At 38.6% G+C, this 19,226-nt stretch overlaps 1 protein-coding gene across 7 annotated transcripts in view; it reads left to right on the top strand.

The window, feature by feature from the left end:
* Positions 1-19,226, top strand: part of trappc9 (trafficking protein particle complex subunit 9) — a 206,214-nt gene that overhangs the window by 21,077 nt on the left and 165,911 nt on the right. For all 7 annotated transcript variants that reach the window (XM_040121713.1, XM_040121717.1, XM_040121715.1 and 4 more), the window contains 3 exons: positions 6,007-6,133; positions 7,453-7,598; positions 16,133-16,218. In XM_040121713.1, coding sequence (XP_039977647.1) covers positions 6,007-6,133; positions 7,453-7,598; positions 16,133-16,218 — 359 coding nt within the window. The remainder of the gene's footprint in view (positions 1-6,006; positions 6,134-7,452; positions 7,599-16,132; positions 16,219-19,226) is intronic.

Raw genomic sequence — 19,226 nt, forward strand, 5'->3', positions numbered from 1 at the left:
ACTGTAAATTGATAAAATTGGCGTTTTCCCCATCAATCTACACTCAATATTCCATAATTACAAAGTTAAAATAGGTTTTTAGAATTTTTTGCAAATTTATTAAAAATCAAAAACTGAAATCTCTCAATTACAAAAGACCCTTAATTCAGTACAGTACCCCTATGGCAGAAATCACAGCTTTGAGTCTTCTTGGGTAAGTCTCTACAAACTTTGCACACCTTGATTTGGGCAGTTTATCCCATTCTTCCTGGCAGATCCTCTCAGATTTGAATGGAAGTGTCTTGTGAACTACCATCTTCAGGTCTCTCCACCGATGATCTGTGGGGTTTAAGTCTGGGCTTTGGCTGGGCCACTCAGGTACAGTCAGAGACTTGTCCTGAAGCCACTCCAGTGTCGTCTTCGCTGTTCGCTTCAGAACATTGTCCTGCTGAAAGGTGATCAGGTTTTCGCTGGAGCAGGTTTTCTGGAGCAGACACCACCATGATTCACCATAGGAATTGTATAGTATTTGGAGTTCTGCTCGAAGGGATCACTTTTTGTCTCATCAGACCAGAGAATCTTCTTCCTCATGGTCTCAGACCTCTTTAAATGCTGTTTTTTGTAAAGTCCAGGTGGGCTGTCATATGCCTTTTACTCAAAGTGGCTTCTGCCAGCCACTCTACCATAAAGGCCTGATTGATGCAGTGTTGCTGAGATGGTCGTCCTTCCGGCGGATTCTCCCATCTCTGCAGAGGTCTTCTGGAGCTCTGTTAGAGTGACTGTTGAGTTTTTGGTCACCTCCCAGACCAAGGTCCCTCTTGCTCACTTACTCAGTTTGGCCAGCTCTGGGAAGAGTCCTAGTGGTTCCAAACTTCTTCCATTTCACAATTATTGAGGCCACTGTGCTCCTGGGAACACTCTGAGCTTTTATACCCTTGCTTTGATCTATGCCTTGCCACAGAAAGTTATAGCTGAAGTCTACAGAGAGTTAGTTGGATTTCTTGGTTTGGTTTTTGTCCTGCAATGGAGTGTAAATTGTGAGACTGGCTTATATACTGTACACAGGTGCGTGCCTTTTTGTAACTATGTCCAATCAAGTCATATTGCCAAAAGTGGACTCCAATAAAGTTCTAGACATTTCACAAAGACAATTAAAGCAAAGAGGGTGCACTTGGCCACAATTTCGAGTTCCACAGAAAAGTTTTCACTTATGAATTATTGAGTGTTTTTTTACTTTTGAGCTCAAACTCAGGATATAATGGCATCTGCTGCTTTAATATCTTGTTAGTCCACCATCTTTATGTGGGTGCAAAAGAACCAAATTTCTCAAATATCTCTTTAATAATTGGCTTTACTGACATTGTTGCTATTATCACATACATTACATTTTTACAATAAATAGTGTACATTTGCAGCAAATATTTTATTGCAGTAGCAGGCCTAATCACCAAGTCAACACTTGATTTGCATTGGACTGAGATAGTGGATTTCAATGTTTACTCTGACAACAATGGTAATTACTTTTTTCACCAAAATGCCAATACCTGACTTTGTACTACCTGTCCTCCCACCATTGCAGGAACAAACAATGCCAAATTAAACAGGAAGGAGTGTTCCTTGGTCAGGAAAAAGTCAACATGTCGTACCAATGAATGCAGTAGTTTTTGTAAAGATTGATAAATTTGATATTTGCTTACTTTTAAATAGTGAAATTCATACCAGAAAGATTAAGGTCACATTAGTTGCCCAGTCTACAAGGATTTTTTTTTTTTTTCAACTGTAGCATTAATTGTTCCTGGGGTCCATTCACACAGATACATTTGCCTAGAAACGAATAAAATGAAACTAATATTGTTATGGTTGTTTATTGTTATTGATTCATGGTGTTTCTTTTAGTATGTTTTTGTTTTTCTAAACACACATTTTTACTGATGTCTCTTCTTCATTACACCTTATCTACAACTATATCTTTGACTCCTTTTCACTTGTTCCGTGAGTTTAGCTGCTCCACACCATACTCCTGTACATGACTCTCATGTTTTACCTAAAAACTCCCGTTTTAATTTCTGCAATGTGAAAATGTCACATTTCCACAAAGTAAGAGAAAGTAAAATTTTGCATCTCTATCATAGCACAGTTATGAAATCCTATCACACTTTGGCGTGTCTCTCTTCCTGGGCTGCTGACTGTGCTGTCAGCCAGACACCATAGCTGAGTGTATCAGAGTGGCCAACAGAAAGGAGTCATGCTGCCGCTGCCTTGCACTGTCTGGTGTTATGCTACCATCCGTTTCGATTACCCCTGTCTACTATCATCACAAGTAATTTCTGTGGTTATTTTAAGACAGTACTCCGTTTGTAAAGTTTACGGCCTGCCCCACTTTTGCTCCTGCATTGCTCTGTTCACTATGAGGGAGCTAAAAAAATAAAAATAAAAAAATAAAAAAAGTGCAGTGAATCGACTCTCAAAATGTGAGTTGACTCGGGGTCTTTGCGACTGATGCATCGAAAGCCTTATTTTGGGGAAACAGCAGAGACTAGACACATCAACGAAGAAGGAAAGCAAGGAGGGAGGAAAATGGAACATTTTTTGAATCACAGCATGAGTGAAAGACTGTGGTTATGGTACATCATCTACAAATGAATCAATACATCGTTTGCCCTTTACAGATTTTCCCTCACACCATCCCACCACATATTATACTCCTTTTCATGGAGGTTAAGCTTGCAAAACAATTTCAAAACGAGCTCAATTGACACCTGCTGCTTTAGGAATTATGTTAGATCAATCCTGACAAATTGTGAGGCATTAATATGGCTAAGTACAAAAGATGCTGTCAGAATACCTGAGCCCTCTCATTACTGTCAGACTAATTTGTATGGTGTGAGTATTATTTCACTGTTTATTCAGAAATTAATCTTTGGTCACGTCAAGCTCTTGAAAGTGGTTAATAAAGTGGTTGCTAGAAACAGGCAGATTTAACAGGTTGAAATTTCAAAAGTATCCGACTCCCACTCCTCAGTTGTACAATATGGTGATGTAAGCTCAGTTTTCAGAGAAGAGGATTCAGAGCAAACTTTTACACATGCTGCCTTTCATCCTGACTTCAATTGTTGTTCTTCCTCTTGACGATTGACACTTGGAGATGAGACAAAAGGTTGTTTGAGGAACTACGTGAATAGTAAGAGCTGCCCCTTTTCTCCTCCCTTTTCGTTAAGTGTTAAAATGTGTCTTTGCTTATGTGGACAGTGTGTTCTAAGCTAAGAGACTAAGCCGAAGACAATTAATGCCAATGCCAATTAATGCCAATGGTGCCAAATACACCGCAAAAACGTAAAGGCGATGGTCAGACACAGATGCTCAAAGATGTTACATCTTCGACCTGTAGATTTTATTGATTAGATAAGCTGACTCAAGTAATTAATTGGTACATACTATTGTATAATTATTTGAATGTACTGTATTACTATACATACCCATTTTTGATTAACAACTAGTGCTTTTTGTAATAATCAATCATTTGACCAGCTCCGATCCTGAAGTCCTATAATCTGCATTCATTTGGAAGGGTTTTCTAGGTTGCAGCTTTTCTGGACTTCATCATTTCAGTAAATGATACAAGCTGTTGGTGATCACATTACCTGACCTTTTGACGACAGTCTCACTGCATACCAACAACAATGTGTTATTCATTATATGTCAACTATAATAAATCAAATTTGTTCAAAATGTATTTTGTTTTTCCTGAAAGTTGCACTTATCTATGTTTTTATAATAGTAATGGATCAAATCAGTATTTGTAACATTATGTTATCATAACAGCAGCAGTGCGTATATTACTTGTTCAGCCTGTTAATAATCCTAATATATCCTGCTTGGTTGGGGATTAAAAGTAAACAAATGGTGATGTCTTGCTGTCGCTGCGTCGAAAACACAAAACACTTCCGCTTCAAGTGACCGTGATAGGCCATTTCCAACTTGCAGAAGTTGGGGCTCTGTATGAGGTTTTGTAGGTGCAGCTTGTTTTCCAGGGAGTCCATGCTTTGCCTGGGCGCAGCCATCTGTGCGACGCACAGTTTTCCTATCCTTGACGTTGGCTGCGTAGATGAGTCGCCCCCGCCCAAACCAACTGTTGTTTAATGTTTCTCTTTTTACGTTTCCCGAGAACTGCTCATCCAAAAACTTTGACAGTCGACACTGCGCATCCCCTCAAGTCCTCAGCAATAAACACGTGAAGTTTGAAGTGGATTGGATGAGTGGTTGCCAAGAAAATAGAAGGACAGACAGAGATTCCTTCATTTATTAGTAGGATGTTGTGTATTTGTTTGTTTGGTACATTTTGTATTTGCAAACCACACTGTATTTGTTAGGGAATCGTAGGTTATTTGCAAAACATGTTTTGTTTCTTAAATTTTTGCAAGAAACTAGCTCCATATTTAGCGGCTAAAGAGCCAGATATTTTAATTCTGCTGAATGCTAATGTTTGCTTCTGTTTGCTGGATGTGTAAATAGTCAGCGACTTGCTAACACCTTCGCCACAACAAATTTAAAAGGAGATAATACTGGTTCCTCTGGTACCGAACATTAAGTGACCAAAAAAACTGAAAGGAGCCAGCATCAGTCAAAAAATATGAATAATGATTTGTTAAACCAAAAAAATAAAAATAAAAACAAGCTTTTCATAGTTTAAAAAGTCTGATTAAAATCTTGTTTGTTGATGGTGTTTTGTTGACATTTCATTACATTTCATTGATCCTACTTTCAATTAAGTTACTTCGAAGGATCCATGCTGATTGTATTATTCATAGTGGAAGAAATTAAACATTTAATGTTAGGTCATTATTGTATTCTGTTCTTAGCCAAATACTTTATGGGTACAAAATCCACATTTAAACAGAAATGACTTTTTTCTTTGAGCACACAACCATTGTACAGCTTTGTGTCCTGGAATGGCCCCTAAACACTTGGCTGGTGTGAATGCTCAGACATGGCACACAAGAAAAAAAAATGGACAAATATGTCATTAATCAGGAAAGCTGTGAGCCGGGAGGACAACTGAGCTATCACTCCATTCATCTCTTGCTATTTATTCCTTCTATGCTTCTTCCCTATCCCTCTGGTTCCTTCCTCCATCCATTTCTATCTCACTTTATGCCCTCCTTTTACCATTTTTCCTCCTCCCATTCCTTCACTCTAACCTTACTTCTGTTATTTCTTCCCTTTCTGTCTTCACTCTGATCTACTAGTGGTGGGTTTGTGGCTCCCAGTCTGTACTTATTTCTGTATTTGAACGGGTCTATACAGTATTTCGGTTTTAATGTTGTCGCTGAATGTTGCATTTGTTTGGACAGTTTAGTTGGACAGTTTTTACTGTTGCTAGAGGACATAAAATCCTTGGACTCTTTTTAGCTGTTAATACAAGCATCTTGTCTCATATGGACAGTATATATCTTAGGCAGCTTTTGGATCATGCAGTAAGGATGCAGTCTGTTTTCCAGTATATTTTACAGAACAGCTGTGAACAGTTGTTTTTTTTTTTTTTTTTTTAAATTGAATGTATAGCAAAGTGGAGAAAAGCACCAGGCTATGATAACACTTCCTAATGTCCTCCTATGATGGGTTATAGATCTGTGTGAAATCTTTGCAAGTCAATGTCCCGCTCCCTTTTTTGGACACTCTTGAAAGTTGCACAGCCAAAGTAAATTCTACAGCTGGGTGAGCAGTAATGTTCCCCCAAAAGGTATTGATGGTGCAATAAAAATTATAATTTTACTTGAAGGCTGGGGCTCATACTGCTAAAAGAGAGACACCTCACAGGTCATTAATGTCTGGTTAATTTATATCACACACAAAGATAAAATCTCTGGTGGAGAAAGTGCTCAAATTGTCTGGGTGTGGGGAAGTTTAAAGGGAATTGTGTTAAGTCTTAATTGTTACTGTCTGGTCTGTGGGTAATTGTATCTATAGATTTCTTTATGGCCATGTACTCAATGATTTTCGTACTGTTATATGCTTCTACATTTATAGAGAAAAAAGAAGTGACCCAGAGTCTAGAGAACTACACCTCCAAGTGTCCCGGTGGAATGGAGGTCATCACCCTTCCTGATGGCCTGAAGCTCCCTCCGGTGCCTTTTACCAAGCTTCCCATAGTCCGGTAGGACAGGAATGTGACTGTTTGTTACTTTTCCGTATCTTGTGCCATGTTGGCTTGATTTTTAACTTGGCAAAATATCATCCACTTTAGAAAATCTGGAGTAACGTACCATTGAAACATCAAAGTGTGGCAGTTAGTATTACTGCTAACCGATGAAATGAAAAATGAAATGAAAAATGTCTAAATATTTAGTTGGTGCTTTTAATGTCAATTGCTTTAAAATTGTTGTTAGATAAGCACCTGCCAAAGTAATCAAAACTGGCTCTGTGGTAGTTCCTGCCACAGTAGGTGTCTGCAGGACCACATTTTGCCATGATGGTATACACACACACACACACACACACACACACACACACACACACACACACACACACACACACACACACACACACACACACACACACACACACACACACACACACACACACACACACACACACACAGGGACAAAGACTCAGAAGGTGAAAACAATACCAGCCAGGCTGTCGTGGCCGATAACCAGAGTCAGAATTAAAGCAGCTACTGAATCATTACTAATTTTGTAACATCAGACCAATGAATAGTTGTGAATGGCTTGTTCAAATGGTGCCATTTAATAAAAAACTGGGGATGACAGTTTTATGCTTTTACAACATTTAAATAACTTCTCTAATAGCAAAATCCACCTCAAGGCAAGAGACCCATGCATACTGCACTTAGTAGGCCACTGTGGAAGCAGGGGTGCTGGAGAGCTGGAAACAAAACAAGAGAAACCACGCATTGCCAATGAAGTAGTTAAAAAATAAATTTCTCTCACTCTCATTGTCACTTCGACGTTTTGATCATAGAAGTCATTAGTCCCTTACCATAAAGCCTTTTATTATAATGTGTAATGTTTGACATATTGATGAGCAACAGTAACTTTCCTACAGAGCTGCGGGTTCTGATGTGCAGGAGTCTCTATCTACTAGTTTACACTGATAAGGTACTTCTGAATGGATTAAGAGGCCCCTGGTCCCTGAAAGTGTGGAGTACTCTCTTTGTTCAAGTGTCTGTACTCCTGTTTTTTTTTTTTGGTTTGTTGACCTTGTAACCTTTAATAAGGAGTAGTATTATGAATTTCTTGAAATGTACTGTGATAATCAGGTGGATTATATTGTTGCGACTCTAAAGCTGCACCAACTAACTTACTATTCAAAGTAGACATCAAAAGCGCACCTGTTATTCCTTTGTATGACTGTGAGATGATCATTTTTGGGGTGAGCTGATCTTTAAATGCTTGTGGAAAATGAGACTAGCTCATGTCTTTGTTGTGCCTTCTCCTGTGATGCCCAAACTAGATCCGTGAAGCTCCTCAATTTGCCTGTCAGTCTGCGCCCCCACAAAGTGAAAGTCCTGCTGGGACAGAATATGTCCACTGCCAGCCCCTTCATCTACTCGCCAATCATCATGCACAACAGAGGAGAGGAGCGCTGTAAGAAGATAGGTAAGTCCAAGGAGATTTCTTTAGTATCCGGTGACCATATGTTTTCTTCGTTGCAACCTACACACACTCCTGTGCATACTTATACAAGCACATTTAAGATGAAGGACTATCATGACAGAAAGTTTTGAAAATTATTTTTTTATTGCACCTGCACTGTACTGTCAACTTCATTTTCCGGGTGTCTAGATCCACATAAGATGAAACATATGGTAAATATAGCCCTTTTTGTATTAAGCCAACCGATTTTAGGTGGCCAAGGTTGACTGGACATTATAGGTGGAAGTGGGAGGCTCCTCCCACTTTGCTGGTTCAGGAAGTTTTGTTCCCTGTCTGAATTCCCATGACAAATTTTTCTTTGACAATCTCTTCAAAGTTACAAAACATAGAAACACAAGAGTCTGTCAGATAATGTCACGATACGATAGACAGATGCTGTGGTCACCAGTTTCAATCATTTCAGCTTTGAGAAATCACAGTTTTTTCCATCCATTCGTCATGGGGAATGACTCCAAATGCTACAGTACCCATGAGCCTGGGTCACTGTTGCTATGGAGAAGAATCCAATCACATGTGTGTCAATTTTCAAAATGCCTTGTTGTTGTTGTTGTTGTTGTGAACAAAACATGGGCCTGCAGTTGTCCAGTTAATCTAAAATGGACTCAGAATCCATGAGTAAATATTATGAAGGTTTTATTATTAGTTTTCTCATCAGCGCAATCTTCCACCTGCTGTTAGTGGTGCATTTTCAAATTTCTAACCTATGTGATTGGATATTTCTTACCAAAATGCAGCTTGGGAGTTGTTTGGGTGCTATGTTTTTCTGTACCCAGGATTGTACTGTACATTTCATTTTTTATTAAAGAAGCAGACCTTTTCTTATGCACTTGTTCATCTTTTGTACTGATTCAATACGGAAAATGTTATGCCCATCCAATTGCTTCAGCCTGAGAAAATGAATGGACTTTTACTTCCATAGCAAGGGGCTCCAGACATATCTCCTCCTACTTCAAAACTCTATATAGTTGTCATATTTTATAATGAGACAAGACTTTACAATAAGCAACCAAAATACAAATACTCCACCTTGTTAAAAAGCAAGAGCACCTTGCTTGACAGCTTGAAGAAACCTTAGGCAACGTGTGTATTTCAGAAACATCGGGAAAGAGAATGATGTTTACACTTCAAATCCTGCACTGTGAAGTGCTTCTGGTGTTTATCAAGATTTTCCACTTACGTAAGTTCTTTGTGATTATCATATTCATTTCTGGGTGAACATCCTTAGCAGTCTTTGACTGGCATAAGTCTACAGCCTGTAGATACAAGGCCTGTAGTACAGCTATCTTAGGTTAGATAGAGGTCAGGTCAAAACGATTTTACTCTTTTCTCATTTAAATGTCATTGGGTTCATCTTGTCATATCACTGTTGGCAGGAGTGTCTGTGTTCCCGGGAATATTCTAGGTCCCTTTTTATTGATTTTTGATAATGTCCAATCATGTCAGACATGACAGATTCCTTATGGAGATGACTCCAGAGAGCGCAATCTCTCCCCTCCAGGCTCATCTCTGTCAAACTACACGAGTGCACAGTTTTTACCATTAGTTTTATTATTTTAAATAAATTATGGTTGAATGATATTGGCCAGCTGCTTTCATTTCTCTACTGATATGCCTGCAATTACTGTACATCAGGAATCGATAAAATCTGAAAGTATATTTAATTCTAGTTAGCTATTTAAATCTAAAATGTTTTTTTAAATTCATTTTCCACCTAAACGTAGGAATGTATCCCAGAGTTACATTTACCAGAGAATACGTATTTGGGGAATCTATTTGTAATCTTTTCGTAGTACTGGGGAAAACTGCTTGTGACTTTTAGTCATAAAAATGGTCAGACACAGATCTAATTTACACAACATATCAAAACTGAATTTAAAATCATCATTTGAATGTAACCCCTATTTTTCCTATGGACCTGGTGGTGTAAGAAATCTTTCTGTACACATCAGGTACAGTTCGTATCCCTCTCTCTTTAGTTTAATACATGCTATGTAGCACCTCATGATGAATTGTGGTACAATCTCTTATACCATATCGGTTTCTGTAGTTTCTCTCTACATAGATTTATCGACTGACTGTGATTCAGTCTGTGAAAAAAAGAAAAAAAATAGGCAATTCTTTAATCGGGAGAGTGATCTATTCAATTGTAATGTTATTCATTATTTTTATTCAACTGCATGTGGCCCCTTGCCTGCATTCCTGTCATGGTGTCCTTGTAAACAAAGCCCATCATCTTAATTAATTAATTCAACATCTTCAGTGTTGAATTAATGACTGCTTCTCATGAATGCCCTAACTGCCAAAGAAAAAATACAGCATATTCATCACTTGTATGCAAGCAGCAGCAACAGGCTCAGGGCTAAGCTGGAATCAGTCACTGCCGTCTTGACTGGAAATTGGGTGTGTGAAAAAACTACATCTTGTTTGCTTTTTGTTTGGAGTGAATCCTTTTCAGAGTTTTATACAATCCCAGATGCAGAGTCATCAACCAAAGTCCTTTTTAACAATGTATTTGGGCAGCAGTGAGAAAGGGAGTGCGGCTCTCCATTGGCTTTGTCTGTCTTCAGGTTATAGACATCAACAGTCAGTGCTGAATCCGAGACATCATGCAGGACCCTCTTCATGTCTTAGCCCTTTGAAGCCCTTTGAGATCCATCCCTGGGCCTTTGAAGCAGAAATTGATATATTTTGTGTCAGAGTATATTTTTATCAAAGTGTAGTTGTGAAATTAATGCTCAGTCTAAGTCATACAGCAAGTAATGTAGAGGTACATTAGTATGCATAGTACAACTACATGAGAACTGATGTTGATGGTCGCTTTTCAGACAAATACTGATTCCACTTGATTCCACTGTATAATTTAATAATATGCTATTTTCACTGCAGTTTTCTTTTTTGTCATTGAAGTATTCATTCTTTCACTGTACTTTTATAAAATTTGTCTACACTTTAAACATTGTTGCTTGTTTTGGTAGTCCGAGTCTGACTAATAAGCAAAGCCTTGTGTCCTCTTTGCATTAGAGAAGTGCTTCTTTTTCATGTTTTTTTTTTTTTTTTTGCACAAGATTATAACGGAGCCTGTTGTAATTTCAATAAGCCACTATAGCCCAAGTCCAATGTTGATCTGCTACTACAACAAAAACAACAAAAATTTGATTCCCTTAATTCAGTGATGGTTCATGTGGAAATCTTTTTTTATTACTGTTTTCTTGTTTCCTTAACTAGTAGCAAAAGGAAAAATACTTAGTTTGGGTGTTTTTAATATCCAAAGTACATGAATTGTGCAAAACAATATGCATTTTACATCTAACTGTATTACTGTGTAAGAAGAATTATCATCTGAGCCACGATATAAAGAAAAGGCCATTTAATATTGGTCTTTTAAACAATATCTGTTATTTGCTCTACTCAGGATACTACGAATTCTGAAATCTCCGCCTTTGACTGTAGTGGCAGAAAGAGCCAGACCTTTACCTGGAGCAGGCTTTTATTCCTAATTTTCCCTGTTCCCTGCCTAATGCAAAAGTCAAAACATATTGTCCACAGCACTTACAGTCATAACTTATAACAACTTACCACCCTGTTTCTCTGAAGTTTTCTCTCTAACAGAGTTAATTCACTAATAATTCCCAGTTGTTTTCACGTTCACTTCACATTTTTTTTTTTTGATCACTTTGAAGCTACCGTCAGAAAACTCAACGCTTCCTGTTCAGGTGTTTAACTTTTAAAATTCCTCCAACCTTCTCTTTCCTGGTAGGCTTAAAGTGGACATAAGTGGAAAAAAAAATAGTAAATGAAACTGCTGTCTCTGTTAAAATGAGACAGAGTGGTGAGTATGGCATGAATCTGTTTTGAGGGCTTTTAATAGCGACTGCTCATGCTGGCCAATACTTAGGACTTGGCCATTATTTGTACATATGAGCATTTTTGGCAACCATAATTTCATCAGTCCTTTTAGTGCTGGGTGTTAGTGTTCCCCCAGAATTTCCCTTTTTGGAAGAGTTGCTGAAACAAGTGAAACAATGGGAAGCTGAATGTCTGCCTGGATATTTCTGTTGTTGTTCTGTTTGAATGCCTTACATGGACAAACAGTTTTGTGTCAATCAATTAGATATTAAATATATAATAAATCAAAATGTAGAAAATCATTCATATTACAGGTGGGTGACACTGAGTGGACCACAAATGATTTTAAAAAAATAACCAGTATCAGTTTGATATTAACTGTAGTGAACAGTCCATCAACCTTCTTTTTTCTTTGATCAGGATTTTGATGTTGAAAGTCAGATATTCCTCTGGCACACTAGGATGGTGTGAGGTTTTGAAGATTAATTCAAACATGCTTTTCCCACTTGGACTTTGCCTCTGGAGAGTTAGCTGCCAACTAATGAAGTTACAGATCTTTCTGAAGTCTTTCCAGGCATCTCCCAGCACGCAGTAACTGTAGTAACCAAGTCTTGTGGCGATGTGTTAACTGTGAACATGCATTCATCTCACAGAGACCACATGTAGGCATGTCCCATACATAACTCAGTATTATTTCTGCTTTCAAAGATAGTTAAAACATGAGCAACTATATGATATCAGCTGTTACTTCATTTGCCCTTTTTCATGTCCTATCACAGCTTGGAATTTTCAACCAGGAAAAAGACATTTTTAGACCTGCCTTGTCATGAGTGAAATGTGCACAGTAGGGGTATTCTCTAGGACTTCATTATGCTCCGATATGTGCAACAGCTGTAAACCTTTACAGCCTTAGAGTGAACATTTCTTCCCACTCATTCATTTTTCTGATGGGAAACCAAAGTCTTTAGTATTATGTGCTAGGCTCTGGCAATTGAGGTGTGTGGATACTGACAATATATATGTGTATTTTCTTGCTCTTTAAGTCACATGCTATGAATCAGATTGATGTTCAGCCATAAAACAAGGGGCGCTCTAATGGGAGATTGTTCTCTCTATAATTGCTCTGAGACTCAGTTTTAAGAACTGTCTAGTCTACAGCTATCCATTCACTTCGATGTGGTTGATAGGCTATCTATTACAGTGGTATATGGGCATACAGGGAGGTGAATTTTTTTTCTTCTACTCCTCACTGGAGAAACTGAGACACAGTGCAGTCTGTAGTTGTTTGTATAGGGACACATTTTCTATTGTTGTGGTCTGTACTCCAACACATTGGATCTGAAATAAAACAAATACTATGAGTTTAAGTGCTGACGTCCAGCTTTAAGGGTGCTTGGGGGTGTTCACATTCATAGTGAGTTAGAAGTGTAGGACATTGTCCATTGTCCATTGTCACCCAATTTTAAAACAATGTAGCAGGGCAGTGATTATAAATATATAGAGTTTTTAGGGCCAAAACGGTAATGATCTTGAATGTTGAAGTCACCTGACTGCAGTCCTACAGAGCGTGTTTAATTTGCTGAAAATGAGACTGAAGGCAAAAAGATAAACCAGTGTGTTCTTATGGAAACCAGTCTGGGTAGTACCAGTATCTGGATAGCTGTGGCTGAATGGTGCATATATGGGTGCAAGATTGAGGTGTACAGATATTTTGGCCCATATAGTGAATATATACCTTACCTGAAAATAATCACATTAATTTGAATTGTTGCAGGAGCTGTTAAAGGCATAATAAAACCTTCAGTTGTTCATTGGTAGTTGCCAGAATGAAATTGATTGAGCTGTTGTGATGAGCTAGCAGAATGAATATTGAGATCAAATTATGTTAGAACCCAACTGAATGGACACCAGAGAAATGTAAACTGTAAAAGGCAGGTTACCATTGAATTATGGATGCTTTATTCAAGCAGATTTTCTAAAAAGGTGCAGTCATTGATTTCTGAGAGAAAAAAGTTGGATTTTGGCCTAGACTTACTTGCAGCTTAGTCCTACTTTTCAAAAAAAAAAAAAAAATATGAAGAGATCACAGCTCTGCACTGCAGTATCCATCATTCGTGAATGAGATGTTGAAAGCTTTTGTTAGATTTAGAAGCTACTTTGGTCCTACTGTAGCCATACCCATCTCCATTTTGAAATGTATCTCATTCTAGTCCATTTAGAGACTCCATTGATGTAAATAGACTTGCAAAAGAGGGGCCTGAAATCCAAGCTCACACCCTGGCAAGAAGAGGGATTTATGGAAGGCAAACTGCAGCCATGCACCTTGGGAAATTAAGTCAGTCAAAAGAAAGATATCTATAATACGAATGTCTGGAACCCCCACACAACCTCAGGTCTGGCTCACAGGCATGCTCTAATACTCAGCCAATTAAGTGTGAAATACACCTCAGAAAATAGAAAAACAAATTGGATTGCTGCCATCTTATTTGTGTTGCCTCAGTTCTAACTCCTCAAGTGGCCATTGAGATTCAGCACAGATCTCCAAAGGCTTCAGCTTTTTGAAGCCTCATCGTACCAAGCAATAATGAATGTTTTGAGTCAATGCATGGCTGCATGGTTAGTTAAATATTGCCTGTGTTTGCGTTTCATTCCTTAAAGGGCAAATTATTTTGTCAAACTGTCTCTTGTGTCCTGTGAAAATCATTTTTCATCGTTATTGACCAGAGACAGAACTCAATATTGTTTACTGGTGTTACTGCGTCCTACAGAGAAATACTCTGTAAAACCATCAGCAGTCTTTCATACTGAATAATACATGCACACTAGGCCTGGGCATTGGAGCAGAAATCATGCATGGGAAATGAAGCAACCCCAGAGCAGGAGAACATAACCAAAGCTGAGCTTTTGGGTGAGTCATTAGCGCCTCAGATGGAGACACATTTCTGGAGGAAATGTAGTTAATACTGTATATGGAAGACTTAAACAGCCCAAATGAAAAATATATAACAAACCAAAAATGCTCCATCTGTTTGACAAGCATGAGATGGCAAGATGTTACAGAGTAGTGAGACACTGATTGTGAAAGTATATTCTTAACCTTAGAAATAGTAGTTTGGTAAAATAATCTTGATACCCTTCGCTGAGGAAGACTGTGAGATGCAATTAAAAACCACAAAAAGGCACGACGTAAAGCCTGAGTCAAGATTATTTCATTTAAGTAGTGAGAGGAAACAATGCAGGAACCAACAAAGAAAATTGAAGCTGGCATGGGGTGTACCAGTGTCCTAGAGGTTTAAGATTCTGACCATCTATTCTCAATGTCCATGGATCAAGTCTGACGGAGGACATTTCTGGCATTATTTCAACCCCCTCTCTCCCCTCACTACTGTCTCCTATTGTCTAATAAAATAAACCTCAAAATGTACACAGATCAGCCACAACATTAAAACCAGTTACCGGTTTTAATCTCGTGGCTGAATGGTGTGTACAGTATATATGTATCCACAGTATATATAGGATATACGTAATGAAACTGGGTCACTGGTGTTTATTTATGATGTGACTGCTGATAGAAGTAGCAGGAGTAATTTGGAATTGTATAGGGCTATAGTATCTGCTCAGATATTCTTCAATGGCCAAGTCAGTCACCTGATCTCAACCCAACTGAACATGCTTTTCACTTACTGAAGACAAAACTCGTGGCAGAAAGACCCACAAACAAGCAGCAACTGAAGGCAAATGCAGTAAAGGCCTGACAAAACATATTGAGGGAGGAAACTCAGCTTTTGGTGCCTGAGAATTCATTGACCGCAAAGGATTTTCATACAAGTATTAAAATTAATCCTTATATTTATAATTATGTTAGTTGGTCCAATAACTTTTGAGCCTCTGAAAATGTGGAACTATGTATAAAAATGGCTGTAATTCCTAAACGGAATGCTGTTAATGCAATATTTTTGTTAAACCCCTTGAATTAAAGCTGAAAGTCTACACTTCAATCACATCTTGATGGCTTTGTTTCAAAACCACTGTGGTGGTGTACAAAATTACATATTATTTTATTTATATAATACATTAAAAAGAAATGGTTTGGCACATAATCTCCTGTATAACTGCAGGGTTTTTTCACTTTTATATATACATGTTTTCTTTTTTTTTAAGCAAATAAAAGATTAGTGAGCTTTAGAGATGCCAGTAGGTGGAAGTAGGTGGATTTTGTTACCTACCAGAGTCAGACAAACTGTTTCCAGCCTTTCTGCTAAACTATACTAAGCCAGCTGCTAGCTGTAGCTTTATACTGAACTGTCAGATTTGAAAGTAATTTCAGTCTTCACATCTAACTCTCAGCAAGAAAGCAAAAGCGCATATTCCTCAAGATGTTGAACTCTCCCTTTAAAGAAGCTGGGTGCATTTTAACTGAAGGATAACATAATCTGACTGATTTTTATTCAGTGATTATTCAGTTTGGTTCTAAAATAACTTTTTTATTTACATCATCTATCACTGACAGATACCTTTGCTCTTTTAAAGCAATGTAGCCCAATGGTGTATTTCCCTCAGCTCATTAATTACAAATGGGTTTTAATACCACTGACATCTTATTCTATTGTATCTGTCTTTTTTTACCCCAGACTTCCAGTGGGTCCAAGGAGATGTTTGTGAAGTGCAGCTCATGGTCTACAACCCCATGCCTTACGAACTTCGAGTAGAGAACATGGTAGGTGAAATCTCTTACACCTCTTCAGCTGTTAAATATGTGATCAGTCAGAATTTCTGATTCATTACCACTGCTTAGAGCTGATATGCTTTTCTTACAGCAGTAATAAGAACCGTCCCTCTGCACCCTCCTAAGAATTGCAATGGGGCAAGCGATACTGCTTTGTAGTCATCCTTGATCCGTTAAAGGCTTTTTTTGACAGTTTAATACTGTAAAGATTGTATGAGATGGTGAGAACAAACTCTTCTCACTCCTGACAGTAAGAAAACATCACTAAAGGCACAAGCCCCTGTGGTGCCATTACTTTTATGGTTTCACACACCATCTTGTCAGACCAGATATGTTCTGTATTAAGGTAAGAGCAAGACAATTCACTTTCCTTTTCGGTACAAAATAAAGTTTGAAAAGAACCATCAGACATCCAATTTAATTGTATTGTTTAGTAGCTGCTTGGTGACTGCAGTTTTGTCCTCCAGACCATTTCCTTTTTAAAGGCCCTCCAGCTGTAGCGCAGACTTACACTTCTGCAACATCTATTTCTAATTTATGTACTTTGTCACTACCTTACCATTTCTTTTCAGACACACACACACACACCCACACACACCCACACACACACACCCACACACACCCACACACACAAACAAACAAACAAACAAACACACCAGTTGAGCCACTTTATCAGGTTCAAGGGTGCAAAAGATTACCAAATAAATTGCTTTTCTTCCTGCTCACTGCTGTGTATGTTTATGAATGCAGTGATGTGGGACAACCTTGAAATGCAAAACAGTCATCAGACTCAATAAAAGGACAGCAGGGAGAGGCCTACTTTCAGCTGTTAGATAGCAGCGGCACACGCAGCACGGCACACAATGTACTACCTGTCAAAAGTGATGTTGCCTTTAATTATTTGGAAAGTCTAGAACAAATTGCCATGCAAGTTTTGTGGCAGAGTGTGAATGAAGACAGTGGCCTCTTAATTGTGGCGGCTCTCTCAGAGCTGATGTCAGGTAGACTTGGGCAGGTCTTGCTGGTTGATTTAGCCGTTTTGCATCCTCTGATAATAGCACATGCTGTTACAGATGCAGGAAATGCAGTCAACCTCCGGTTTGGAACATCTGGAAAGTGTTTAAACTGGAGGAGTAATCACCAGCCAGTTGTGTCTGAGTCACAGCTCCAGCCAAATTGTTGTCTGATAAATAACATCTCACTAAATCACAGAGTTTGGCTGCAATAGAGAAAAATGTATTTTGTTCTTCTTAAACACTGAAGTAATGATTCAGAATTTAAAAAGCAAAATACAAACCTGTTCCAAAAATGTAGAAAATGTCTCTGAAAGCTGGAGATTAAGTAAGGCCCAAAAAGACTTTTCCTCTTTCAGCCATTACAAAAGAAACAACTGTAAAGCATTTTTTTGCAGATCGCAACAACTCCGAAATAACTTTTTCTGTTAGCATCATTTAAGCCATTAGTTCCAACAAAAACTAAGACACATAGAAGAGCCACATCAGTATATGATTTTCATGTCATTTGTGTGTGCAGAGAGCCCACAGGTGACTCAGCCAGGGAAGGACGCTAATGATCATGTTCTGCACGCCCAAACATTTTGAAGTCTGAAGATGTTTTTAGGAGCTTTTATTGGAATTGGAATGAGTGGGGCACCATCTCCATATTGAACTTCAGAAGAGTTCGGAGTGTAATATTTGGAGCTGCCAGTTTGCAAGTCGCTGTGCGGTGAAACAATCAAACAGAGAAGGTCAAATAGCGATAAGGATGTCATTAACTCCTCCCCACCTACAGATGAATTGATCAGGTGACAGATGGAGGCTGAAGCCCTACACAGCTCTACGGCAGCTGGGAACCTCAGGTGGTGTTGTAGAGTCATGCAGGTAGAGACAGTAAGCGTGACGCAAGCTGCCAAGAGCTCCTCTGTACCCCAGACAAAGTGACTGCTGTTAGACTGGAGCAACCATCTATCCACTGTACATATACCAGCTCTCGGAAGCACAATGGGAAACAAACACACACACACAAGGTCACTTTTCCATCTTCTTTCACCAAGGTGACCCTGCAGTTTGGCAAGACAGGCACCCCTTCTTAGTCACCACATGACTTCAGTGCTAATACCCAGCTTTTCTTTGTGCTTTATTGATTTTCTATTAAAGTGATGCTTTTTACCCCAGCCCCCACCTTTCATTTTCGCCTTCAGATGCCTCTGTCATTCTCCCCACAAAAACAAGTAAAAAGGCAAATTATACTTTTATGTTCATCTTTCATTTTCTGAACTTTGGTCAGCTGAGTTATTTGAGGATGGATTAATCATTTACTTCAATAATGAAACAAGAAAAGAATATGTCATTACATCATTATGTCATTAAGCTTTAAAGAGGAATGTCTGTCCTGGGAATCTATGATTCTTATGTTGTCTGACTTTCTCTCCCTGACTTGGTGTTGCTATCAGATGTGCAGTTATGTGCCAAAACAAAGAAATAATCAAAATCATCATCATATCATAGCATTAGTTAAAGCAAAGCAAAAGGTTAACTGCATACTGTCATTGTTGTACAGTGAAGTCGATGCACACAAGCTGAAACAATACAATTCACTTTGGACATGCTCTAATCGTTATTGTTAATGAAACAGGCTAATTAACCTTTTCAAAGCTGAATGCAGATTAACTATTTCCAATAGGTTAACACTGATACTTCTGCGATCCAATAAAGGCGTATAACGCCCTGAAGTGAAAATGAGGAGAGTTTAAATCACAGCCGTGGCACCTCAGAGGCTCAGCTCTTCGGCAGCCTTCCCTCCAGTGAGGTAGTGTCTGCTGTTAGGGATTGATGCAGTCATTACGTCACCTCAGTCTGCCTCGTGTAGCCAGGCAGTGTGTACTTGGAATGTAAATACAGTTATTCAGAGGAGGCATGATTACACATTCAAAGAAAACTTTAAAGGCACACACAGGGCTTTTCTGACTACAAGTGATGCTGAGCTGATCGGCCCTGATT

The sequence above is a fragment of the Xiphias gladius genome, chromosome 24 (genome assembly GCF_016859285.1).
Source record: "Xiphias gladius isolate SHS-SW01 ecotype Sanya breed wild chromosome 24, ASM1685928v1, whole genome shotgun sequence".
Taxonomy (NCBI): domain Eukaryota; kingdom Metazoa; phylum Chordata; class Actinopteri; order Istiophoriformes; family Xiphiidae; genus Xiphias; species Xiphias gladius.